Genomic DNA, 26,796 nt, shown 5'->3' on the forward strand with positions numbered 1-26,796 from the left:
AAGGTTTTCTTAACTTTATTTATACAAAACAAACTATCATTGCCCATAAAACAAAGCTAAATGCATACTCCAGCATAATAAAATGAGTTAGTACATCAGTAAGTGGTTTTGACAGCAAACTTGCAACAATAACCTCTGTACTAAGAAAAGTGGAATTCAGTTACTTATCAGCATTCTATTAAGAAACTTGGTCTGGAAATCTAGATCCAATCAGGACTAACCACTCAGACAAATGAAGTGGATAAAAAGGTTATTCTAAAACTAATGTGTGGCTCTCCATTTCCAGAGTCACTGCCAGTTACTATAACATTTTCTTTGATGTAGTACAGTCAATGCCTCATGAAAATGAATATTCCTGTTCCAATATAAATTCTAAATTAAGTTTTTGTCCAAACATGTCAGAGGTACTGGTAACTGGAGCCTTCTATTTTGAATTCAAGTTAATTCACAGGCTAGCTACATTGCAGCAGAAAAGCAAGATAGGCAATATTTTGTCAGAGATTAAAATGAAAGATATGGAACAGATCAATTTATTGAAAAAGGCTTGAAATGGAGAGCAGAGAAGCATGATTGTCATTCAGTAATCTGTTTTTGGCCTATTTTCAGTATTCCCCTTTACACAACCACTTGAACAATATTAAAAAAGCGATTCCATATAATATAATGAAAGTTATCTCACCGAGAGGCACATTATAATTAAAAGAGTAGTTTTATCTTCTGACTGCTCCATGCAGTAATTGTTTGACACTAACAGTTTTAATAAGTTTATATAAAATTCATAAATTAAAACTGGTTCCTTTCTGATGATTAATGTAATGCTTGTTGAGACAAACAAAACTGAAGTTCCACATTGGCCAATATGCTCCCCACCTGTTACTTTATAAGTGGCAATGGAACAAGCACTTACAGATTAACCATATTCTGCTTTTATTTCCTCATTATGAACAAACCTTTTTCTGGAAGTTTTAAAGACAAAAATCTATAGATTTACTTAAATTGCAGTTCGATTGCTAGAAAAACTAAAGTGGGCTCTGCACTACAGGAAGATGTATTCGACTTTTACATGAGCTGTTACTACATTTGGAGAAAGGTACGATTTATCCTCATGATCCTATTTTCTGTTCCCCACTTTCCTAAGTTTTGTTTACTTCTCGCTCCTGAAAGTGCTGACCAATGCTAAACTGTTCTGTCACAGGCGTCCTCTGTTATCGCATCCAAGCATTCATTTTTTTGCAAGACAAGGCTGCGAGTGACAGCCAGCTATTGGATTAAGATGGCATTTCAGCTGAGCCCAATCGCAGTCTCACTCAACAGGGTCACTGGGCAGCAATCAGCAGTGAGAAGCCTCGTCGAGTTTCCACCTCTAGCTCAGGAATGTGGAAGATAACATTGGTATCTCTACTACCGACAGTTGTGTGAGGTGGCTAACTAAGCACAGTGCTGGAATCAAAAGGGTGCTGTTTACTGGTCCCAATATTACAGCATGTAACACTTTTATCCAATAAACCAAATAAGCCCAAGGCCCATATTTTTACAAGTTTACACTGCTTAATTTTGCTGTATCCCTGACTTACTGTGAACAGATAAGATCACAAGTTGTGCATTAAGCTGGATATGCTACTGCAGAAGTCAGTGGTTTGTGGTAATAGCTGGTTTATCTGACTGTTGCTAATTCAAAAACTAGGCGCAAAGAGCTTTAACAGTGTACATTAGATCTGACAAAGAAACATATTTAACATCGTTTCAAGGAAGTGCTTTTATTCTGTAGCTGCTAACTGCATTGGCTTAGCTGGTCCTATCTCTGTTGTACAGATGCAGATGTAAAACCTACTTCTGTTTTGTGCTGGCGGTACAGCCCCGTAGATACCAATTTTGACTGCACTGCGATACTTTGTTTAGAGAGGCTTCTTATGAAGATGTACTGCATAGACTTTAGATGTTGCTTGTGTAAGGTAGAGTTTAGACCTCAAATGATGCCGCACCTTCGACATCTGATGTTAAGGAGGAAGTGTTGACACCTCTGCCGATATAAGGTAGGTGTCTATGGGTACTTATTTGGGGATCCTGTCAGGGTATCAGTAACTAAATACCTTATAGTTAACTCTCAGTATTAAGTTGTAGCACTCATGGGGAAATATTCTACTTACTTCAACATTGGAGACAAGTAACATGGCAGGATAAAAATAATATCTTTAATACCTGCTTCTATTGCTTTTTTTTTTAAGATGGGTGGAAGACCCAACTGAATTTAAATTGAAAATATTGGCAGCTTACCCTGATCTATTGTTAGCTACTTCTTCATGAGCACTGCACTTCCTATCAAAGCTATCATAAGGAAATTTTTAAGCTGCAGCTGCTGAAACAGTAGCTTTCGGATTATATTTCATGAGATGTCAGTAACTCCTTCACATTTATTGCAAAGCCATAGTAGTACAATTTGACTTTTAGATTCATAACTATCAAACACAAAGTTACAAAATAATCACAGCTTGGTTTCCATTCTTTGTTCACACAGTAAGAATAGAGATACTGGAGTCATTCTTTTAGTGGTAAAGTGAATAATGTGAAGGTGATCTCTTAAGGGGACTGTTTATTTTTCAACCAAAAAAAACCTAGCATGCATTTTTCAAAACCTTAGAAGTCTCTGGTTCGGGTAATAAAATGGCAATCAATCCAGTTCTTTATGGCCAAAAGCAAACAGCAATGATGAAAAAGTCTCAATATATTCCAAAGATTAGAGAGGAGTCTGCATTTTCTACCAGAATGACTCACTTTCTATTTACAGAAACAGCCAAATGCCCAGTATGATAAGGCATAATGCCTCTCGTTAGCTGTTTCGCTTCTTATTGAGTGGGTGAGGAGGAGGGAGGGAAAGATTGGTAGAATAATGCACAGGAGAAAATATGCTCATAATGTGAACTCTTTTCCCACAACCTCCCATAAACCATCATACCTATTTAAAAACCATAGTGGAACTCCTATCATATTCCAATTTTTTGCTGGACAAAGCCTTGTGTAAGATATCATCTCACTGCACAGCCTGTTATTACCTTTACCGGCCTTTGTCCTGTGCCTTGGGATATTATACCCAGAAGACCAAATTCTGGAGATTCTCCAGAATTATTATCTGCTAATTTCCATGATCAATCAGGACTCGTTCCATTATGGCAGATAACAGAGGTTCCACTGTGACTCTGCATCTAAGAAACAAAATGTAATTTACATGATCATTCAAAAACCTTCTAGCCCAGGAATTCTCTATGTAGAGCACAGGTCAAACTGGGGAAGACAAAAAAATAAACACTTGCATCATATTTCCAACAATCTTCACTGATGTTAAAATGTACCCATACACTCAATTATTTTGAAATCCTAAAGGGAACTCAGCATTTAAGCACACATTAATCCCTTTTCTTTTCTACCATGGTTTTCTCTTCCAGTTCTTCATCTTTGAGCTCTTCTGAATTTTCTTTAACTTCATTATCATCTTTGTGATGTTCATCATTGTTTTCCTCCTTTTCCTCATCACTGGCTTCCGCATCTCCTTGGTCAATGGCTTCGTTCTGAAGCAGTTCTCCTTCTTCCGGTTCATATTCCCCATCAGCTGTCCAGATTCCATAACACATGATGCTGATAACACCCAGAGGTAGACCAAAAAGAAAGCAGCCCAGGAGAGGAGAGGTCTTAAAAACGGACTAATTGAAGCATAAGAGAACACAAAAAAGGTCAGTTTTTTCCCTCTCTACATATGAGCAGTTTAATGGATGGTACCTAACACATTTTTTGAAATGAACACTTAATGAAACTGTAGTTAAACAACGTAATAGTTTACAACACTAAGAACTGTCCCGGACAAAGTCATATGAAATCCTTGGTTACTCTGACTGATGTGTGATTGTTATGTTTTGTGGGGGGGCCTCAGACTTTGACCTATATTTTAGATCATTCTCACAGACAAGTCCAAATTTCAAATGCATTGAGAGGAACCTCACGAGCATTGATCTAGGTAACATTTTGATATCATGCAGAATAACAGATGGAAGATTTCTGTTAATTACTTTTAGCGACTGGAAATTTCCTATACTTCAGTCAGCTCTCTCTCTCCCAACTTCCAGTAGCAGTAGAACATCACAACATCAGATTTAATTTTAGAATTAAATATAAAAGAAATTATTTAAGAACATGAGAAAGCCAATTGTGTGCGTGTAATACACAATTGATCCTCCATGCTATTGTAGCATTGGACATTTTTCTACTGTAAAGGCATTATATATATTCAAGTTGTAGAATCACAGTCATGTGTAGGATTCTGGTGAAGCAGGGATAATTGGAGTAGGCTGTGGAGATATAATCCAATCCCTATTTTAAAGTCATATTTTGCTTTATTTTTAAATAACAATCTTTATTTTACATTATTTACAGTCAAATAACAAAACGTATTGTAATCTGTGCAGCAAAATTTATAAAAATTTGTTCTTGGAATGTGGGTGGCATTGTCAAGATCAGATTTATTGCTCAACCCTATATAGTTGACTTGAACTGGTGATGGGCATTCCCCAGAATGGGGAACCACTGCAGTCCTTATGCTGACGGTATCACTGCAACGGTGGGAGGTAGGGAGAGCAAAACAGATTAGGGTTTCAGGAACCAATGGCTGGCAAAAGTGGGCGATGTAGGAATTGAAGTTGGCGGTCTTTGTGATGTAGAGCATGTGGGTAACTGAGCTCGAGGCTGAATAGAATGCAAAGGTTCCGAATAGTCTGGAAATAGAATTCTGAAGAGTTTGGTTTAGCCTTGGACAATGGCTGGGGAGGTGACGGAATTCATGCTGAGCATGCGGTGTTGTGTCAGCGGCCTATCCTTACTTGGAGGAAACTATGGCTCATCCCCACGACTGGGTTTTGAGCAGGCAGTCTGGCAGCGCAGAGGCAGCATAAGGGTCAAACGAAGTGTAGGAAAGGTTGATATGGGTATTGCCAGAGTATATGTAGAAAGCTGACCTCATGTTTATGGATGAAGTCATCAAGGAACAGCATGCAGAGGTGGAAGAGGCAGGGGCCAAGGATAGATCCTTGGGAGACTCTGGAAGCAGCACTGTGGGAGCTGGGATAGAAGCCATTGCTGGATGCTGTGGCTCCAACTGGATAAGAAAGAGTGGAACAAAGCAAAAATAATCCTACTGGACAACAGAGGGAAGTTGTTGGGTAAAGATGATGTGATTGGTCATGTCAAAAGCTGATGACAGATTGCGAAGGAAGAGAAGAGATAATGAATTTTGTTCACAATCAGAGAATGCCATTTGTGATATTGATTTGGGAATCCAAACGCTGAGTTTGATGGGCACGGATTTGAGAGGCAGCAACAACCTGGAGAACTTTGGAGGGGGGAAAGAAAATTGAAGATGGAACAGTACTTCAAAAGATCAAAGGGATCAAGTGCCAGCTTTTTGAGGGAGTAATTATGGCAGGGTTTTGAAAGAAAGGAGAGCAGTGCCTGAAAGGAAGGAACCGTTTACAATGTCAACGAGCATGGGGGCTAGAAAGAGTACTTGGCAGGTCAGAAGTTTAGTGGGAATCGGTCAAGGGAATAGAAATTAGGTGTCATAGACAGGATGAGCTTGGTGAGGGTAGCAAAGAGAAAGTTTAGAAAATTGTGGGTTCAAGGGTAAGGTAAGAAGTCTGGAGGATGTTTGGCCTGACGGGTAAGGAGCTGAACAGATGGCCTCAATGTCGGTGACAAAGAAGTCCAACTGTCGGATACAATGGGGGAAGGGGCAGGGTAGGTGGTTTTAAGGAGACTGATGAGAGGGGGAGAAAAGAAGCTGGGTGGTTTGGGCAAGAGAATGCAGCCCACTTGTGCTAGATGTGGCCCAGTGAGGTCTGATGATGGATGGCTAAACCAGTTGTGCTCCAGTGGTCTGATTTTATTGGAGGAGAGATGACACAGTTTAAAATATACTTCCTTTTGAATTATATGCTCCAAGGTTAATAAAGGTATCCGTTATTTACTTTACATTAAATAACAAGCTTTTTATATCAATAAAAATGTGATTCCTATAACAACACTTAAAAATTCTTACAGGCCAAAGTTCTTGTTTTATTATGCAAAGGCTTGCATCACAACTTTGCTTCCTTTACTCAGACATTTGCCTCCAAAGCAAAAATGTGCCAGGTGGGCTGGAGATAAATACCCCTTTTTGGCGGGAGTTGGTTTTGAGGAAGGAAACCTTTTTAAAGCTGTCAATGAGCTATGTAGCATTTCTGTAAAGCTTTATATTTTTTTTAATTAAAAATTTGTTGAAACCTGTTAACTTTGGACTTTTTTTTTTACAGAGGGACAGAAGAGTGTAGAAGTGTGTTAAATGATAAGTTATCCTTCCTGCAGCAGATTTAAAAATACAAAGAAAGGACACTTAATAACCCCTCAATCAAATGTATTGTACATTTTTAGCCAAATTAACTGTCAACATCTTATTTCTAGGAAGTAGGGTTCCTGGAAAGCACACCCCTGATAATTCTAGATTTGAATGCAAGTGAAATAAGATCTGTGGATACTCACTAATATCGTGGATTTTCCATCATATAACAATCTTCTAACACGATAATAGAAACTGTCTCCTCCTTGCGCCTGAAAATCAGGTTCAAGAAATAACTGGATTTACTGTCAAACATTAAAACAAAACTGCAAAAAATAGAAATAATCTTTGAAATTGAAAAACCGGAGTTAAATGTAAGACAGTGAATCAGGCCTGGATGCTAAAGAGAAAATTTGAAACAAACTTCACAAGTTTACAGTATAATTCAGTCCAAATAAAATGGCGACATTTGGTACTCTAGAAATGTCTATTAGGAAAATTATACCATCCTTATTCTTCTGATTGAGCGGTTGTTTTGATGAACAATTTCTGCATAACACTCATTGATGAACTGACCTAGCATCACACCCAGACCCAACATGGTTCTGAAATTGAAACATTCCCCATACCTTTCTGAGAAAATACTGTCGCAACATTCAAACTCTCACTAGATAGGTTTTCTTCTGCTCTGCACAAAAGCAATAATCCTATAAGCAAGCCCACACTCCCTATGCACCAAATCATAACCTTAATGCACAACACATCTTATAATCTGACTACCACCATGGTAAAATGAAGAATGTGGGGAACAAGAGAGCAGGGGAAATTTGTAGAGGTCAAACGTGCCATTTAAAAAAAAACTTGTATTAAAGGTATTTATTATCCTTGAACTTACTTGTGCTGATCCTTCTATGATGTCATTAATAAACTTAATCAAATCCTCAATGCTCTCAATTGCTGTTTCTGGTATAAAGTATTGTTGGTTTGAAGTATTCAGTACAACAATGGAAGGAATGGTGACCTCACTGAAAGAAAATATGCAATTTTTAGAACAAATAGCAATGGTTGATACGAAGTAATCTAACATTCTGCTTTACACTTCTATTAAAGGTTTTCATTAACTTTGTTAAACGGAACTGATAACGAGTACATAAGAATGGTATTGAACTTATAGTCCCATCTAGTGGTGGAAGTTAGAACTGCGCCTTTAGCAAGTTCACTGACGAAATTGATGGACTTCCATATTAAAACTATTAGTGTAGGTGTTACCCTTTGCACATTTCAAAACACATTTGCAGCACACTGCTTGCCCTCCCGGAAGAAAAGTCAGTCCTGAACGGTGGGGGCGGGCTTAACAAGCTCAGGGTCGGACATCTATCCCTCAGTGGGCAGCAAGTCCCACCCTTCTCAGCTGCCAGCCAATCAGACTTCTGTCTCTCCAGCAGTTCTGGCAGCACCAGAACTCAGTAGTGAGCACTGTTGGGACTGCAAGGAACTGCAGGAGGAGCAACCTGGGATAGCTAAGTCCTGGGGATTTAGGGCAGGGAGGAGTCAGAGAGATCGGGGGCGGGGGCGGGTGTGGGGGGCTGGGTTTTGGAGGGCAGGTGGGAAGGAACGAAGGAGGGTGGGTGACATCTTCGGGGGGGTGTCGCTGATGTACACAGGGCACCCCCCAATTGATGCGCCCCCCCCTCCTTTCTGCATTCTCAAAGAAGCCCTTTCAAAAACAGCCTTTGCACTCTTGGCCCGCCTGTCACTTGCCCAGCATTTTATGGCAGCGGAGGCAGATTGAGGCCCTTAATTACCAATTAGTTGGACAGCTGAGGTGTCAACAGACCTAAGAGCAGGCAGCCTAGTGGGAGATTTACCCCAACCTCCGTATTCTGGGAATCAGATCGGAGGTGGACAGGAAGGTGGTGGGCTGGGTACCCGACATATTTTAGGTGCCAACCCCACCGAAAACACACCAGGCGGGGGCACGTAAAATCTACTCTGTGAAGTTACAAATAAAAATCAATATTTAAAGACTCATTAAAACAGAGAAAACTAGGTTCTCCCAATAGCTCATTAAGTGCACTGCAGCATGATACCAAACCAGCTAAGTCAGAAAGTGGGTTTGACCCTGTATCGGTACTGAGTCGGCCAATACCAGATGGGATGAAAGTGGGGTTGCTTTTGTTGGTGTGAGGACTTCAGGGCAACACAGGTGGAAGTGGGAAGAAAATCCCATAGAGTTCTTGCTCCTGATCACTGTCCAGCAATCCCACTGCAAAATGTGCATGTATGTAAGGAGGAAGATAAGGTCCAACCGTTATGCCACTTATAGTAAAAACAAACTGTCTAAATCACTTCAGTGAGACACCAGAAGGCTGCCAGAAGTCATCAAACTAGACTGTCTACAGAAGAAGGGGGATAAAACGTAAAAAGGTATTGGCAATGGCGCTGCTTTCATCTGAGGCACAATTTTGGAATTTGCTGCAGGATCCTATTTATTACACAGCCTCTGAATATTTAGCAATAGTTTATCCCAATGTCATCAATGTTAATGCAGCACACATATTAAGTATTTCTCTCTATGCTATTCTTACATGCAATTTCCCACACTGAAATAAAGATAAAATCCTTCAAAATATTAAATGATGTGAAACACATCATAAAAGTAACATTACCTCTTCTCAGAACTTCAGTCAAAATGCATTGCCAGCACCCCCCACAATGTTGCTGTATCAGAATTCATAGATTGAGAAACGTTTGGTATCTTTAATCCTCTCTTGCTGTCACTCACTGTTCTCAATCTTTAAATTTAGCTTTTGGACTCTATTTTTCCTCAGTTTTTGATTTCTTGTTCTATTTCTCCAGTTATTTAACTTCCTGCATTTCTGTCTTTATGTTCGTAGAATCTTTTTTCTCTCTCTCTCTATACAATCTTCCTTTCCTCCATTTTTGGAATGAAAAGGAAGCGGGTCCCAACTGCAAACAAAACCAAGGATTGAAAGGTCAGCCAGTTGCAGTGTGATTTTCCAGATTAAATAAAAGTACTGTGAAACTTCATTTCTCCCTGAGGATTTGACAATAAGATTGAATGAGTACACTGCTTGGTGGGGCAAGTCACACAATAGAGATTAAAATGAGTATTAGAGTGCCCTCCTCTGTGGTCCAAACAAATTACTTTTCCAGAGTTTCAGACAACTAAATCACCAATAATTTTAACACCCAGAAACATTTCCTGTTGAAGGCATTGGGGTTAGAATTCAAAACAGACAATACGTTAAAAAGGTCCTGTCACAAAATTTCACAAGGATTTAATTAGTTAAAAATGAATAAACACTTACTCCATTATGACACTGTTGATGTAATCTGCTCCATCTATATGCCCAAATTGGAAATTCCTGTTAAATTGAATACAGTATGAAAAAAAAATCTTGACAAGGTTATGCAACTCAGAACAATTGCGAGCAGCAAATCTTGGAGTTACAGGATAGTTACAGCACAGGAGGCAACTCCCAGGATAGTTACAGCACAGGAGGTGTCCATGCCAACTCCCTGCAATAGCAACTAAACTAGTCTCACTCCTCTGCCCTTTCTCTGTAACACTGCAAATTTTCTCTCTTCAAGTGCTTGTCCATCCAATTCCCTTTTGAACACCCGATTGTATCTGCTTCCATAACACTCCCAGTGAGTGCATTCAAGATCCTAACAACTCAATGTATACAGAAGTTTAACTTTCATATTGACATTGGTTCTTTTGCCAATCACCCTAAATTGGTGTTTTTGATTCTCGACTTTTCCACCAATGGGAGCAGTTTGTCTCTATTTACTCTGTCTCGGCCTTTCATGATTTTGAACACTTCTATTACATCTCTCTCAACCATCTCTTCTGAGGAAAACGCCAGCTTCTCCAATGAACAATTCTCATAAATCTTTCCTGCACCATCTCGAAAGCCTTCACATCCTTCCAATAGTGTGGTGCCTAGAATCACAGAGTAGAAGAGGCCCTTCAGCCCATCAAGTCTGCACCGACACATGAGAAACACCTGACCTACCTGCCTAATCCCATTTACCAGCGCTTGGCCCATGGCACATTATAACATTCAAGGCTAAGTGCTCATCCAGGTACTTTCTAAAGGATGTGATGCAACCCACCTCCACCACCCTCCCAGGCAGTGCATTCCAGACCGTCACCACCCTCTGGGTAAAAAAGTTTTTCCTCACATCCCCCCTAAACCTCCTGCCCCTCACCTTGAACTTATGCCCCCTTGTGACTGACCCTTTAACTAAGGGGAACAGTTGCTCCCTATCCACCCTGTCATAATCTCGTACACCTCGATCAGGTCGCCCCTTAGTCTTCCCTGCTCCAACGAAAACAACCCAAGTCTATCCAAACTCTCTTCATAACTTAAATGTTTCATCCCAGGCAACATCCTGGTGAATCTCCTCTGCACTCCCTCCAGTGCAATCATATCCTTCCTATAATGTGGCGACCAGAACTGCACGCAGTACTCCAGCTGTGGCCTCACCAAGGTTCTATACAACTCCAACATGACCTCCCTACTTTTGTAATCTATGTCTTGATTGATAAAGGCAAGTGTCCCATATGCCTTTTTCACCACCCCACTAACATGCCCCTCCGCCTTCAGAGATCTATGGACACACACGCCAAGGTCCCTTTGTTCCTCAGAACTTCCTAGTGCCATGCTGTTCATTGAATACTTCCTTGTCAAATTACTCCTTCCAAAGTTTATCACCTCATACTTTTCAGAGTTAAATTCCATCTGCCATTTATCTGCCCATTTGACATCCCATCTATGTCTTCCTGTAGCCCAAGACACTCAATCTCACTGTTAACCACTCGGCCAATCTTTGTGTCATCCGCAAACTTACTAATCCTACCCCCCCACATAGTCATCTATGTCATTTATATAAATGACAAATAGGGGACCAAGCACAGATCCTTGTGGTATGCCACTGGACACTGGCTACCAGCCACTAAAGCATCCTTCTGTCATCACCCTCTGCCTCCTACAACTAAGCCAATCTTGAATCCACCTTATCAAATTACCTTGTATCCCATGTGCATTTGCCTTCTTTATAAGTCTCCCATGTGGGACCTTGTCAAAGGCTTTGCTGAAATCCATATAAACTACATCAACCGCATTACCCTCATCTACACACCTGGTCAGCTCCTCAAAAAATTCGATTAAATTTGTTAGGCATGACCTCCCTCTGACAAAGCCATGCTGACTATCCCTGATCAAACCTTGCCTCTAACAAGTGGAGACAGATACTCTCCTTCAGAACTTTCTCCAATAGTTTCCCTACCACTGACGTGAGACTCACTGGCCTGTAGTCCCCTGACTTCTCTCTACAACCCTTCTTAAATAGAACCACATTAGGCTGTTCTCCAGTCCTCTGGCACCTCCGCCATGGCCGGAGAGGAATTAAAAATTTGGGTCAGAGCCCCCGCGATCTCCTCCCTTGCCTTCCTCAGCAGTCTGGGGCACAAATCATCCAGACCTGGAGATTTGTCCACTTTTAAGCCTGCCAACACCTCCAATACCTTGTCATTCCCTATATCAATTTGCTTTAGAACCTAACAGTCTCTCTCCCAGAGTTCAATACCTTCATCATCATTCTCTTAGGTGAAGACTGATGTGAAGTATTCATTCAACACTCTAGCGATGTCCTCTGGCTCCACCCATAGACTGCCCCTTTGGTTCCTTATGGGCCCTACTCTATCTCTGGTTATCCTCTTCTCATTGATATACTTATAGAATATCTTGGGATTTTCCCTACTTTTACCAGCCAGAGCTTTCTCATATCCCCTCTTTGCTCTCCTAATTGCTTTCTTATGCTCCACCCTGCACTGTCTGTACTTCACTAATGCCTCTGCTGATTTGCTTCCCTTGTACCTGCTAAAAGCCTCTCCTTTCCTTCTCATCGTAACCTGAATATCTCTAGTCATCCATGGTTCTCTGGGCTTGTTACTCCTTCCTATGTTGAGCCTGTACCCTCCCCATTTCCTTTTTGAATACCCCGCACTGTTCCTCTGTAGATTTCCCCACAAGTAACTGTTCCCAGTCTACCTTGGCCAGATCCTGCCTTATTTTACTAAAATCTACTCTCCCCCAGTCCAAAACATTTTTTTGCAACCTGTTGATTTCTTTGTCCATAACAAACTTAAACTGTACCATGTTGTGGTCGCTATCGCTAAAATGCTCCCCTGCCACCACCTCAACCACCTATCCAGCTTCATTCCCCTGAATTAGATCCAGCAATGCACCGTCCCTTGTTGGACCCTTTACATATTGACCTAAAATGTTCTCCTGTACAAATTTCAGGAAATCCACTCCATCTAAGCCCTTAACACTATGTCTATCCCAATTAATGTTGGGAAAGTTGAAATCACCTAACCCTATTGTTATTGTTCTTACACATTTCCACAAATTGTGCACATATTTGCTCCTCAATTTCCCACTGACTAACTGGGGTCTCTAATAAACACCTAATAATGTGGTTGCCCCTTTTTTATTCCTAAGCTCTACCCACAAAGTTTCATTCGATGCCCCCTCCAAGATATCATCTCTCCTTCCTGCGGTAACTGATTCCTTAACTAATAATGCAACACCTCCTCCTCTTTTACCCCCTCCCCTGAAGATTCTATATCCCGGAATGTTGAGCTGCCAATCCTGCCCTTCCATCAACCATATCTCAGTGATGGCTACTATATCACAATTCCACATGTCAATCCTCACCTTAAACTCATCCATTTTTCCTGTAATACTCCTGGCATTAAAGTAAAGGCCATCCAGCCTTGCCTTACTCCCCTGAAGTTATTGCAGCTGTACTCCCTCTTACTTGATTGTTTTACTGTATTATGATGTGTCCCTATGCTGCTAACATTCTGTGTCCCCTCCCCCTGTCCAGTTGAGGCCAAACTAGTGTGTTATAAAGGTTCATCATAACTTCCTTGTTTTTGAAATCTATGCCTCTATATATAAAGCCCATGATCTCATATGACCTTATGAGCACTTTCTCAACCTGACCTGCCAGCTTCAACAATTTCAGCATTTATACCCTCAAGTCTTTCCATTCCAGAAATATTTTTAGAATTGTTCTCATTACATTGCCTCCCCTCATTCTTTCTACCAAAATGAACCACTTTACATTTCTGCCACATGTCTGCCCACCCCACCAGCCTATGCCCTCTTGAAATCTATCACTATCCTCTTCACAGTACACAACACTTCCAACTTTTCTGTCGTCTGCAAATTTTGAAATTGTTCCCTGCACAAACAAGTCTAGGCAATTAATATATCTCAAGAAAAACAGTGGCCCTATTGCCGCACCTGGGACCTTCCTTGAAAAACAACAGTTTACTACTACTTTCTATTTTTTGTCACTCAGTCAACATCATATCTATACTGCCATTTTCCTTTTTATTTCATGAGCTTCAAATTTGCTGTCAAGTCTATTAGGTGGCACTTTATCAAACACCTTTTGGAAGCTCATATGCATCAAACACTACCTCATCGACCATCTTGGTTACCTCATCAAAAAACTCAATCAAGTTAGTTAAACACGATTTTTGCCTTTTGAAAACCATGCTGGTAGTGACTGTTAATTTTGTCCCAGAATATCATCTCCAAAATCTATCCCACCACTGAAACTGACTAGCCTGTAGTTGCTGGATTTATCCTTACACCCCTTTTTGAATAAGGGTGTAACATTTGGAATCCTCCAGTCCTGTGACACCATCCCTTTGGTCTAGGGTTGGAAAATTATGGTTAGTACCTCTGCAACTTCCAACCCTACTTTCCTCAGCATTCTCTGATCCACCATCATCCCACCCAGTCCTGATTAATTATCAACTTTAAAGGAAAGTCACCCTTTCTAAAACCTCCTCTTTACCAATTTTTAGTTCATCCATCATCTCAACTACCTCCTCTTTTGGTTTCCTTCCTTGGTGCAGACAGATGCAAACACTCATTTAGTACCCCGGCCATGCCCTTTGCCTCCATGCGTAGATCCCCTTTTTTGGGCCGAATCAGCCCCACTCCTCCTTACTGTTTACATGCTTACAAAACTTTTGGATTCATTTTTATTTTAGCAGAAAAGATAAGACAAGACTTGGGTGAAGATACTATTGGCATTTTACAGTTCCCTCTTATAGTGGAATACTCAGTGACTTTGGCATTACGTTGAGGACAATTATGTAAGAAGGACAGGCAGGTAACTTTTCTAAAGCAATAAAACATTTACATATCTTTTACAAACCTATTATGGTTTGTTTATATGAAATTTTTATGGGCAGTATCATAATGAATATATCACGTTAAATGCAAACACTGTACATTTGTTATCTAGATAGGTGCCTTTTGAATATGTAGCTTTTCACTTATTTATTTCCCTCTCCCAATTTGTTTCAATAAGGTTATGAAAAAGAGTCTGAGGCATTGCAATAATATCCTAATTAATTTTTTTTTTGAATATGATGTTTTTGCAATTCCCTATTCTGTTCTGAGTAGAATATTGATTATATGCAAACTGCCAAGGGAAATGGAGTTTAATGCCAGAGCTTCAATATTGAAATAAATATGTATGTGCTACCACAATTAGCTTTGAGGAGAATGAATTAAGATTTCAGAAGCTTTCCTTGGAGACAGGAAGCATTTATAGATTCAAAGAATACAGCACATTTGGCCCATGATGAAGGCTCTTTCAAAGGGTTACAAACATACATATGAATATACGAAATAGGAGAAGGAGGCCATTTGGTCCCTCGTGCCTGCTCTGATATTCAATATCATGGCTGATCTATTTGTATCTATCCCCAATAACCTTGGATTCCCTTGCCTAATAAGAATCTATCTATCTCCGCCTTAAAAATATTCAATGACCACATCTCAGAGGCAGAGAGTTCCAAAGTTACACAATCCTCAGAAAAAAATTCTCATCTCTGTCCTAAAAGGACAGCCCCTAATTTTAAAACAGTGCACCCTAGTTTTGGACGCACCCACAGAGGAAACATCCTTTCCACATCCGCCTTGTTGAGGCTGTTCAGAATCTTACATACTTCAACTGAAATCACTTCTCACTCTTCTAAACTCCAGTGGAAACAAGCTCAGTGTGTCCAACCTTTTCTCATAAAACAACCCACTCATTCCAGGTATCAATCTAGTAAACCTCCTCTGAGCCGCCTCCAATGCATTTACATCCTTCCTTAAATAAGGAGACAAAACTGCACACAGTATTCAAGATGCAGTCTCACCAATGCCCTGTGTAACTGAAGCATAACATCCTTACTTTTATGTTCAATTCCTCACGTAATAAAGGATAGAATTCCATTAGCCTTCTTAGTTATCAAATTGTTCCATTTTGTTTCAATTAGTTATTCAATTAATCTCACTCCCCATAGTTCTTTAAATTTTTCCCTTTTAGAACTACATCTGATTCCCTCTTGAAAGTTAGTATTGAATATACTTCTACTGCCCTTTCAGGCAGTGTACTCCAGAACAGTATAACTCACTACATAAAAAAATTCTCATCTCCCATTTGGTTCTTATGCCAATTGCCTTAAATCTGTATCCTTTGATCACTGACCCTTCTGCCAATGTAAACAGTTTCTCCCTATGTACCTTCATTAAGTTTAAGCATCCCTATTAAATCTCCCCTTAACATTCTATGCTCCAAGGTGATCAATCCTAGTTTATCTAGTTGATTGACATGACTTGAAGTCCCTCAGCCCTCATATCAGTCTAGTCAATTTCCTCTACACCCTCTCCAAGGCCTTGATGTCCTTCCTAGAGTGTGGTTTCCAGAATTGGACACAACACTCCAGCTGGGGCCTAATCAGTGTTCTATAAAGGTTGAGCGTAACTTTCTTGCTTTTGTGCTTTATGTCTCTCCTATTAAAGCCTAGATCTAGTAAGCATTTTATAACTGTCTTATCAACTGCTCCTGCTATCTTCAAAGATTGTGTACGTGAGCCTCAGGCCTCCCTGTTCCTGCACCCACTTTAAAATTGTGCCATTTTGTTTCAATTGCGTCTCCTCATTCTTCTTTCCAAAATGCATCACTTCAGATAACTTTGCACTAAATTTAATCTGCCATGTGTCTTGCCCATTTCCTCACCCTGTCCTCCTGAAATTTGCTATTACCCTCTTCAATGTTTACTATATCCTCAAAGTGTTTATCAACAAACCTGTGAAACTGCTCTCTGTATCCAGTAGCAACTTCATGTGTAATGGCCTTTAAGCTGGAAAAGAATAATGTAATAAATATAAAAAAACATTGCTCAGGGAACAAGAATAGTATTAGCTATGCAAGATGCAGGTATTTTTTCCACCTGGTTCTTTAGTCAGTTAGCTAGAGTGCATAAAATGTCACCCAAATTAGCATAGAGTTTGGCTGAAAAAGACTTTTCTGAAGCATAGCAACACATCAAAAACAGGGTGAGCAGCAAGATGTAGAGGGGGTAGAGGAAGACAAGGCTGAGTAGGAGAATGTGGTGCATGAGATGGTGGAGATGCACAGGACGAATGAGGAGGAAGAGGTGCATGAGGAAGAGAAGCATGTGTAAGAGGACGAGTGAATAGAAGAATGGGGAATTTAGTTGCTGGGCTTGTAGGGCATGAGAGGCTTACAGTGGTAAGGAGAAATTAAGCCACAAAGGGATACAATCTTGAGGATGCAGATTTTAAATTCAAAGCTTTGGGAGACTAGGTGCCATTGCAGGTCAGTAAGGGTAGAGCTAATGGGTGAGAGGGACAGGATACAGGCCAGAAGGTTTTGCAATTAGCTAAAATTTAGAGGGTGGAAGGTGGGAGTGCAGTAGGAAGACTGTTGGGATAGTTGAGTCTAAAGGTGACTAAGGCACAGATGAGGATTTCAGCACCAGATGTTGGGGCAGAGACAATGTTAGAACAGATGTTCAGAACCTCAGGGCATGATCAAATGGGACACTGAAGCTGCAAGCAGACGTGGCTAGCCTGAGCCAGTGGCAATGGAGAGGGATGGAATCGGTAGCAGGGGCACAGAGTTTATTTGGGGGAAGGGAGCAGGGGATGTGGGGGTTAGGATCAGGAGTTAAGTGAGGAAATTTTACTTCCTTCAAGACTAGATATTGGGCAAGCAATCTGGCAATACAGAGGCAGTGGACAGGCTGAAGGGGGTGCTGGGGTGTTAGACTTGGGTATCATGTGGGCATTGACCCCATGTCTGCAGATAACATTGCCAAGGGAAGCATCTAAATACAGAGGAAGAGGAGAGGATCGGTGATGAATCCATGGACTGTGCAGGCAATGATGCATGGCGGGAAGAGATGTCATTGCTATTGATATTCTGGTTACAATTGGATAGCCAAAAATGGAACCAAGCAAGGGCAGCCCGAACTGAGAAGAGGAGGACAGTGTGTTCAACCATGTCAAAGTTTGCAAAGTCAAGGAGGGATAATGCACCATAGTTACAGTCAAAGGATGTCATTTGTGACTTTGGCATTGTGGTAGAGGCAGAAACCTGACTGGAGTAATTCCAACAGGGACTTGCAGCAAAGACAGACAACATGTTCAAGAACATTGGAGAGGAAAAAGTAGTTCAAAATGGGATGGTAGTTTGCAAGGAGAGACGGTAGGATTTTTTAGGACAGCTGATGACGGTGGATTTGAAAGTCAAAAGGACAGTACCAGAGGCAAGTTGGGCAGTCAACCTTTTAGTAGGAAAGGAATTAAAAGAGCAAATGTTATGTCTTACAGATAAGATGAGGTCAGAGAGGGTGTTGACAAGAGATACGAGATTTGGCAAATTGAGACAATTCACAATTTCTTTAATAAAAGTGAGCAAAATTATTTTTTCCAAACACAAATTGAAATGATATATTTCTCTTATGTGTAAGAACTGATTATTGAATTGATAAAGTAGATCCAAACCACCTACATGATCAATTGGCAAGCTAATCATTAATTCCTTGATAGCTCAGGAAGGTAGAAGATCAACCATAATCTTACTGAATGATGGAGCAGGCCTCAAGGCATTGAATGGCCTGCTCCCACTCCATTTCTTATGTTTGTAAGTTTATGTTTATGCCAAAAAAAATGGAGAACATTGGCTGATAATATTTTAGAGCATGGTTGGTTTCTGGAACCAATACTTGCGTCCAGTTAAGTCCTTTTCTGTGTTTATTTGGAGCTTTCCTTGGTAAAAGGAGTCCTTGCATACTCAACTCAACAGAACTTCCAATAAAATTGTACTCCCTAAATCTTTACACAGGTCTTTTGCAGTAAACCTGGAGTAAATTGAATACATTTCTCTCACTTGAAATTGTAACTCTGTATTCCAGGTTACTTGCACATTAGTGCACATTATTTGCTTTCAAAGGTAGTGTAAAATATAAAAGTTTGTTCTAACATATTACCATATCTTGTTTTGAACTTGGAGTTGAGATGCCTCGCTGAGGTAGCTACAAGAAAGCTTTAAACTTATATGCATGACCCATGAGCACTTAATGATGATATTCAGTTTTGGCATAGCAGTTATCATTCTTCATTGAAAGTGATAAGTTTCCATCCTTGTAGAAAGCAATTTTTGCAACTAGTAGAATCAAATGCACCTAACTAAGAGTTTTTAGGGCAGGAACCCGCTATACTTTCCTTACGTTAACTATAAGATGCCTGTTTAATGAGGGCAGAAACAGGCAAGAACTTTTCTGATCGCCAACAATATAAAAAATGAAGAAATACGCTCGCCAAAGACTTGATAATTACAACTATTTGAAGGACTGTAAACTCTACCATTAGAGTAATCCAAGGATAGCTTCAGATAGAATTTGTTCATAATTACAGTGTTGGAAATAATGTGAAAATACTACAGATGGTGAAACTGGGGCAAGTGTACACTCAGCATTCATGCCAACCTTATAAAAAGGCCTTTAGTGGGATGTAGAGTTTCAAAGCAGAGCAGAGCTCAGAAAACAGCTGCATGATATTTATCCAGATTCTATTTGCAAGGACTACTTTTTACATATTTTGGGGCCAGTTCATCAAGAAGTGAATACAAATTCACAAGGGTGATAAAAACCCAATAACGAAAGTTTTCAAAGTTCAATATTTTTTCTTGAAGGCACAGATGTCCCTCTAATTTTCCTGCTTTCCAACTTAGCTCACATATCCTTGTGGAACACAAGTGTGGGGAAAAAATAACAATGTTAAATTGTCAGTTTCAGACGTGCTGGATGATTTGAACAAAAAAGTACAATATTTTTAATACGTAAATAAATATTTTATACATACACAATATTTCATGTACATCGCCAATATTGTGTGAGAGAGAAAAATAATAATTTAGTGGAACAGCCAATAAATGATTTATATGGGATAGTAATGTCAAATAGTGTGCGTAAAGAAAAATGGCTGTTTAATCAGAATATCATGTTTTTCTTTCTTTCCTTACAAATGTAGTTGACCACGATGAGTGTGAGGCACATTTAGATCCATCTAGGAGCTGTTTGGGACTAATGAAATACTATGTTAAAGAACTGATGATTGATATGTTGACTGAAGTAAAACATTGGTTGAACCCTTCAAAATAGCATGCCATTCCTCAATTCCTCATTATATTTGTCACCAATTATTATCAACTAATCAGATGCTCTCTTTGTTTTTAAGGATTTCCCCAGCCCTATGTATTTTATTTTAACTTCCATAGGATAATGGCACCAACATTATGAAATGACCGTCACTGTAAGGATCTTTGAAGGGCGTGTGTGAACTGGGGGGAGGAAAGTAGAAGGACGTGAGCATTTCCCATAATGCTCACAAAAGAAATAGTTAAAATAAAATTTGTAATATAAGGTTTGCACTGAAGAAGCAGGATCATTTGTATTAGGGCCTAAAACACCAGGCTCAACCCTGTCCTCATTTGCCTGGCCATTGCCATTACAGTGCAGTATACAAGATGACAAAAAAATGGCTTCAAGTGAAAAGTACAGTATTGACAGCATATGTTAAATATTTACTGTTCCAGAACATGACCAAAAAATAATTGTAAAAGGTCAGTTTTTGGAGTACAATGCCAGATACGAAGCAATATTCAACCGAACATGTACTGTTGAAGGTACGCTATGGCTGTCCACCCTGGTTTAACATATTGCTTGACGTTTCATCACATGCCCCTTGCCACATTACCCAGTAAGATGGCCTTTTCCCCCACCCCCCATCTCCAATACCTTTATAACTAATAAATCAGTGGTCAAAGAAAATGAAAAAACAATTTTTTAATGCCCCTGACTTTTCTCCAAGTTTGTTCATATGAATCCACTAGATTAAATTGGCAATTTCTGGAGTTTCTAGGGTAAATTCTAGAAGCTTAGCAACACTATTAAGAACACTGTCTCACCTAGCATGCTCCTTGGATGAATTCTTGCTGTCAATTACTGCAACCACCACCAGTTTTCCTGAAGAAATAAAACAGGCATTGGAAGAAGTGAAGGATTTCAGTTCAAAGCAATTCAAGAATGCATGAACACTCCTCTCTTAGCATGAGCACCATGTGTTTTTGAACAGGTACAGCATCAGCCAAAAAATGTCAGAAATTGTAAAACTTTTTTTTATGGCTAACACATGAACACCATGTGATTTTCTAGTGGCTATCAACAGCATTGATGGTTCCTCTCACCTCTGCTTTTGCTTTCCATTTATTAGATCTGTTACATACTGACTTTTTTACTTTCTGCATCTTTGTACTTACTTTGTTCCCTATCACTGGTTTTCCATTTCTCTTTAAGTCTTTCAGAAATATCTCGCTATTTACAAAGCCCCATTTAGCTGCAATTTTAAGCTAATGCAACAAGTCCATTTAAAACAATTATATATAATAAAAGAAGATATACACTTATGTCTGGACTAACATTTGTCAATCAATACGATGTTCTATGGTATTTTAATTTTTGAAGTGTTTGATCAGTGTGTGCAAAGTTTTCCTAATTACTGTAAAATTATTTCTGACACTGCAGAAAACATGTCAAAAAACAGCTAAACCAGACAGAAACCTGCAGGTCACTTAAAGTCCAATAAACTTAAGGGCACAGCAACTCTAAATTCTGAACTAAGCATTCATTGGGATGTTACTCTGAGGTCAAGGGCAAGAATGCACATCACTGGGATTGAATGTTGAGGTGCACAGGACCTGGCATTGTAGTTAATTCAGCACAAATTCATGATTTAGAGGCACTCGAAAAAAATCACCCTGCTAAACCAGAAGCATTTTATTTTACAATCAAATTGAGGGCTAGTTTTCAAAAAAAAAAATAAGATTTCACCCATATTTGAGTTTATGAATCGTTTTCTTTAGTTTCCTTTCCTTCTCCTGGAGATAGGAAAGCATGGAAAAATTTCTCACAGAACCAGTGCAGCTGTTCCCTGCAGCAGAGGGCCTTAAAGCTCAATGAAGTATCATTTCATTAACTGCATACCATAAATCTCCATCTTAAAATTTGCTTCCTGCCATCCATTAGGTTTTGTCACCACACCTGCCATTTCTATAATGTTCATTCCTTTAGGTCAATGTTCCTTTGTTCTTCTGGCTCATTAACTTAGACAAGCTGTCATTTTCCTGAGAGCATTCAGCTCACTTTTCACATGTTAAATCCTCCAATAATTTAGGTAAAGCCAGGAACGTACATTATGAGGATTGAGGATGTAAGCTTTCGGTCAATCAAATATAAAATCTCTGCAAATTTATTTAAGAGCTATTTCAAATCATAAAGAAACATGTAATTTTAAGACAAAAACATTCATGAAAGATGTAAGAATGAAACTGTAAGGTACCTGTCTCTGCGAGTTCATATAAAGTGAAACCATCAATGTGAACATATCCTAAAAATCTTTCTTTGGTCACCCATGACGACAGATCACCATCTTCATATTCTGAGGGGAGAAAAGTTTAAGAACCGATATAGTCAATTTTGTCAATTAACTTGAATGTAAAGTCATAACACCATTTTTAAAAAAAGAAAACATTTTTCCACAAAGAAAAGTTAAACACTAATTCCTCACTCTGTTAAAGATATTCAGCCTTTGCACACAACTGAGGTACTACTATCATTCCCACTTATTGGTTGACTTGTGTGGGGGTCTAGGAGGGGGAAGGTGGTGGTTTGGGGAAGATTGGATGAGTGAATAGAACATAAAGTATGCAAAGAGAAAGGTCATTTAGCCCACCACGATTGTTCTTTCCCACTTTGTCATGGGCTCCAACTAACTCCCATAATATCCCAAGTAAAGCTTTTGCAATGTTTGAGAAGTCCATGTTTTGCCTATAACCAAATTTCAAGTTCTTAATTCTCCAGAAACAGAGTTCCTCAAAAAAAAAAGGAACTTGAGTCCCTGATAGCTCAGTTGGTAAATGCGCTGCCAAATACTTTATAGACCAAGGAGGCCTCCGTTCCAGCTGTAGTCTGTACTAACCTCAGCTAGGGTAGCAACAGCAATGCTCCATTTAACCTCAGTTCCCCAGACTAGGGAGAAGGAAGAAAGAAATCAGTGTTACAAACTAACTGAATGTTACCCAGTGAGGCATGCTGAAAATATATACTGTGAATGTACAGGTGACGAGATGATTAGGTTCATCTGTGATACTTCAGTATCAAATACACCAGTTTGATCACAAATTAAGAAATGGCTACTTAGGTGAGGGTGACTGGATGCACAAAATGGAGCCCACCTGACTTTCTGGCTAACGGTTTAAATGAACAACAAACTGGACAAGCTCCATTACAGCTTGATTTTCTTCTACGTGCTGCGCCCAGACACTCCTCTATACTGAGCAAAACAGGAAACTCTGTCCTAATACTTTGCATATATGGTTAGGTGTAGGACTCTTATCGGGAAGCCAAATAAAATACATCAAATCCAGTGGGAAATTGAACAGTGTACGCATTGAAATATTGGGTAGCAATCTGCTCATAAATGGCAAACATTCTGATGCAATTTACACCAGAAATACTGACCTATCTTTCACTTTTCACACATTGACTGATTAGATATACATTTCCAGCATTTTGCTTTGTCATTTCGGGTTTAAACATTTTACAGTTTTTCGAAACTGCTACAAGGGTTCTAAGATCAGAAGCTACTAAGGAGCAAGTGCAAGGGATAGGCTTAACTACATTCAAAGAATGAGCTTAGGTACTTCTCAATATTCTTCCAACATCCACTCAAATGAAAAGAGAAATTAAAAAGAGCATGAAATGTGCACTCCATGATAAATATAGATGACTCTCTACTTTATAAAGCAGGTAGAAATCCTCAAGAGATCCAATCAATTGTGGAACAAAACCCTGGGTCAACTGGCCAATAACTGAACAATAGAACACAGCCCTCACAGCTACCCGTTTACAGAACCAGATCCTGCCGCCATTTAACAGTAGCAGTCTTTATCTGGGGCTAATTTCCAGTGGCTTTCCTTCATAGACATAATACTGCCACTCTACTAAAGCTCTAACATAAACAGGAGGAAGCTCTGCTATAGCTGTATAAAGCCCTGGTTAGCTCACATCAAGATTATTTTGTACCGTTCCCTGCATTGCACCGTAGAAATGAGCGCCATGCACACTTGGCAGAATGCTACCAAGGCTCTAAGGATTATATTATTAGGAAAGATGACATAAACTAAGGTTGTAATCCTTGGAGTGCGAATGTTAAGTGGTGACTTATTTGGTGTCTTTAGGATTTTGAAAGGAATAGGGCAGATAGAGAGGAACTTTGTCCACTGGTAGGGAAGTCTAGGACAAGAGGACATAACTTTAAAATCAGAGCCTGGCCATTGAGAAGTTAGGAATCACTTCTACATGCAAAGAGTGGCAGAAGTGTGAACTCTTCCTCACAAAAAGCAGTAGATCCAGGCTCAAGTAATAATATTAAAACAGAGATCAATAGATTTTAGCTAGCCCAAGGACATTAAGAAATATGGAAGCAAGGTGAGTGAATGGAGTTAGGATACAGATCAACCTTGATCTCATTGAATATTGCAAACAGGCTCAAGGGCTGAATGTCCTACTCCTGTTTCCAAATTTAAATTCAAATTTTGCTCATCTATTTAAGATTTGGCATGCGTAAAATATCTTCATTTTGCCAAACCAACTGTTCAATGATAGGATAAGTTTTACTGATGAATTATTCAAAGATTGCATCACCCACGTTACCGAGTATGTAAATGTAAAATATTTTACATGTTTAAACACTCATACTCATAACAATAGGGAATATTATGATGCCCATACTTGCAGAAGGGAATCCTTTTCTGCAACTACCTGTATCTACACCTCACAAACACATGCCCATTCAATACAGTACTAATTGCACATGCAGAATTGTTAATAAGGAAGTAGGGATTTTATTTAACTATCTAGAATCCAAGTTAAAAATTAACAGATGGGTTAGCAATTCTTAAATTAGATACAGCAGCTTGAATCAGCCAGTTACCAAGTAGGGAAGTAGGTACATTGTCTTTTTAAACACTTTTATACTTACAATTTTTTTTGAAAAAAAAGACTACCAATTGCTCAGCAGAGTCATCGAATCAAGCAGGTAGGTTATTTAACTATCTTTTTAAAAGGAAAAATTCATAGTAATTACACCAAAAATTTAAACAAAGATTGCACATGCTCAGTTCTTTTAAGGCAGCAAGAACTGAACCAGGGATGTTGCAAAGCCAAATGTCTGAGCCATGCTGGGGATAACTTAAGCCAGGCTGGCTGTAGGGGTGATACTCAATTGCCTTTTGGTTGGGTGAAGTGGCAAGAAGAATGTTAGAAGAAAGAACAAGAACAAATGCTGCTACAAATCTGTGCATGTTGAACAAGGGCAGGAACAGTTTCTGCTGTGATGGTCCCTGCAGCCAATGTTCACATAGAAAGAGCAGTCACTTGGCCAAGGCACTAGTGTGCAATGTAAGTCTGAGGAACTACACCCAGGCAAGAAGTGAATGTCTCTAGAAAAGGGGGAGACAATTGAAAGTTGGTTTAAAAAGATTACTGAGGGATGGGGCGATTTAGGTATTGCTAGTCTCTTCTCCAAAGGGCACGAGAGGAAATGCGGTTGGATTAATGAACCTTGGTTATCCACACTTGGTCAAAGAGGTGGGTTTAAAAGGAGGGCCTTGAAGGAGGAAAGGGAGGTAGAAGGGTTTAGGGAAGGAATTCTGGAGTATGGCACTAATTGTGGGGAGAAGGGCAGGAGAGTGAAGTTGTGGTGCTTGAGGAGCATGCAAGGTCATGAAAGGAAATAAATTTTAAATGTTGGACAACTGGAAGTCAATGTAGGTCAGCAAACAGGAGTGATGAGTGAGCTGGACATGCTTCAGGATTGGAGACAGAAAGATCTAGATGAGCTAAAGTTAACAGTGCAGAAGTGGCTCACTGAGAATTCCAATGCTCTCCTGGCCAAGTCTATAAGTGACAAAAGACATGACTGGGTGTTTCCACTGCAGATGGGGCAAGACTATGAAAACAGGTGGCCTTTGAGTGACTATGGTTTCAAAAGCTGAGCTTGGGGTTAAAAGGAGATTGCAAACTGACCGGTTCAACGTGAGATAGTGGCTGGGAAGGGGAGCGAAGCAATGCCAAGGGCATGGAGTTTGTAGCAATGGCTGAAGACACTAGCTGCTGTCTTCTCAATATTTAAAAGATGATATTGGAACTCATCCAAAACTGGATGTCAAGCATTTTGAGAGCACAAGGTTTGGGAAAGGTAGAAGCGGTTGTCATTAGTGTACAAGTAGAAATGGATAATGTCGCCATAGGGTTGTACACTGAAAAAAGAGACCAAGGTTAGGTCCTTGGAGTGCAGAAGAGGCACTGTTGTCAGAAAGGAAGAGAAGCAATTTCTGGATATGTTCTGACTACAGTTTGATAGATAAAAGAGTGGAGCCAAGGCAACTCACTGAATTGGACAACAGAAGACAAGATTTGGAGGAGGATGGTGTGATTAACTGTTTCAAAGGTTACAGGGAGCTCGAGCGGGGGAAATGAACAATGATCACAATCAGTGATGCTATCTGTGACTTTGAGCGCATGATGGTAGAGGCAATTGAATGTTCCAATTAGCAGTGACGGAGAATGCAACAGAAGAGTGAAAGTGTAATCTAAGGTACTTCAACTGGTATTTCTTGTTGCCAGAACTTAGAAACAGGTTGCCTACTTATACTTCAGTTATGGATAATACATTGTTCAGATACACAAAATGGTGAAAATGGGATAAAACAATGAAGCAGCATCGTTTGCTTCATCAAAGCAACTGAGAAGTTAGTATTTTAAAATTAAAGATTGTTTTCTTTCTTCATTTATTCAAAAGAGAATACCGATAAGTTGGCTAGAAAATCTGGTTATATAAATACTTCTACTCAGGCTGTACATTTCATGTTTACAGTTACAAATTTTTACCATATTTGAA

At 39.7% G+C, this 26,796-nt stretch overlaps 1 protein-coding gene and 1 long non-coding RNA gene across 2 annotated transcripts in view; one reads left to right on the forward strand and one right to left on the reverse strand.

The window, feature by feature from the left end:
* Positions 1 to 26,796, reverse strand: part of LOC121278666 (protein disulfide-isomerase TMX3-like) — a 141,173-nt gene continuing 114,377 nt past the window's right edge. The window contains exons 10-16 of the mRNA XM_041188978.1: positions 22,174 to 22,272; positions 20,744 to 20,801; positions 16,557 to 16,610; positions 9,688 to 9,744; positions 7,251 to 7,380; positions 6,559 to 6,627; positions 1 to 3,695 (exon numbers count right to left, since the gene is read on the reverse strand). Coding sequence (XP_041044912.1) covers positions 3,402 to 3,695; positions 6,559 to 6,627; positions 7,251 to 7,380; positions 9,688 to 9,744; positions 16,557 to 16,610; positions 20,744 to 20,801; positions 22,174 to 22,272 — 761 coding nt within the window. The 3' untranslated portion in view covers positions 1 to 3,401. The remainder of the gene's footprint in view (positions 3,696 to 6,558; positions 6,628 to 7,250; positions 7,381 to 9,687; positions 9,745 to 16,556; positions 16,611 to 20,743; positions 20,802 to 22,173; positions 22,273 to 26,796) is intronic.
* The window catches only part of LOC121278667, a 27,468-nt gene continuing 2,568 nt past the window's right edge, over positions 1,897 to 26,796 (forward strand). Inside the window, exons 1-2 of the long non-coding RNA XR_005943255.1 lie at positions 1,897 to 2,033; positions 3,570 to 3,725. This is a non-coding gene — a long non-coding RNA (uncharacterized LOC121278667). The remainder of the gene's footprint in view (positions 2,034 to 3,569; positions 3,726 to 26,796) is intronic.

Source organism: Carcharodon carcharias, chromosome 6, assembly GCF_017639515.1.
Source record: "Carcharodon carcharias isolate sCarCar2 chromosome 6, sCarCar2.pri, whole genome shotgun sequence".
NCBI lineage: Eukaryota > Metazoa > Chordata > Chondrichthyes > Lamniformes > Lamnidae > Carcharodon > Carcharodon carcharias.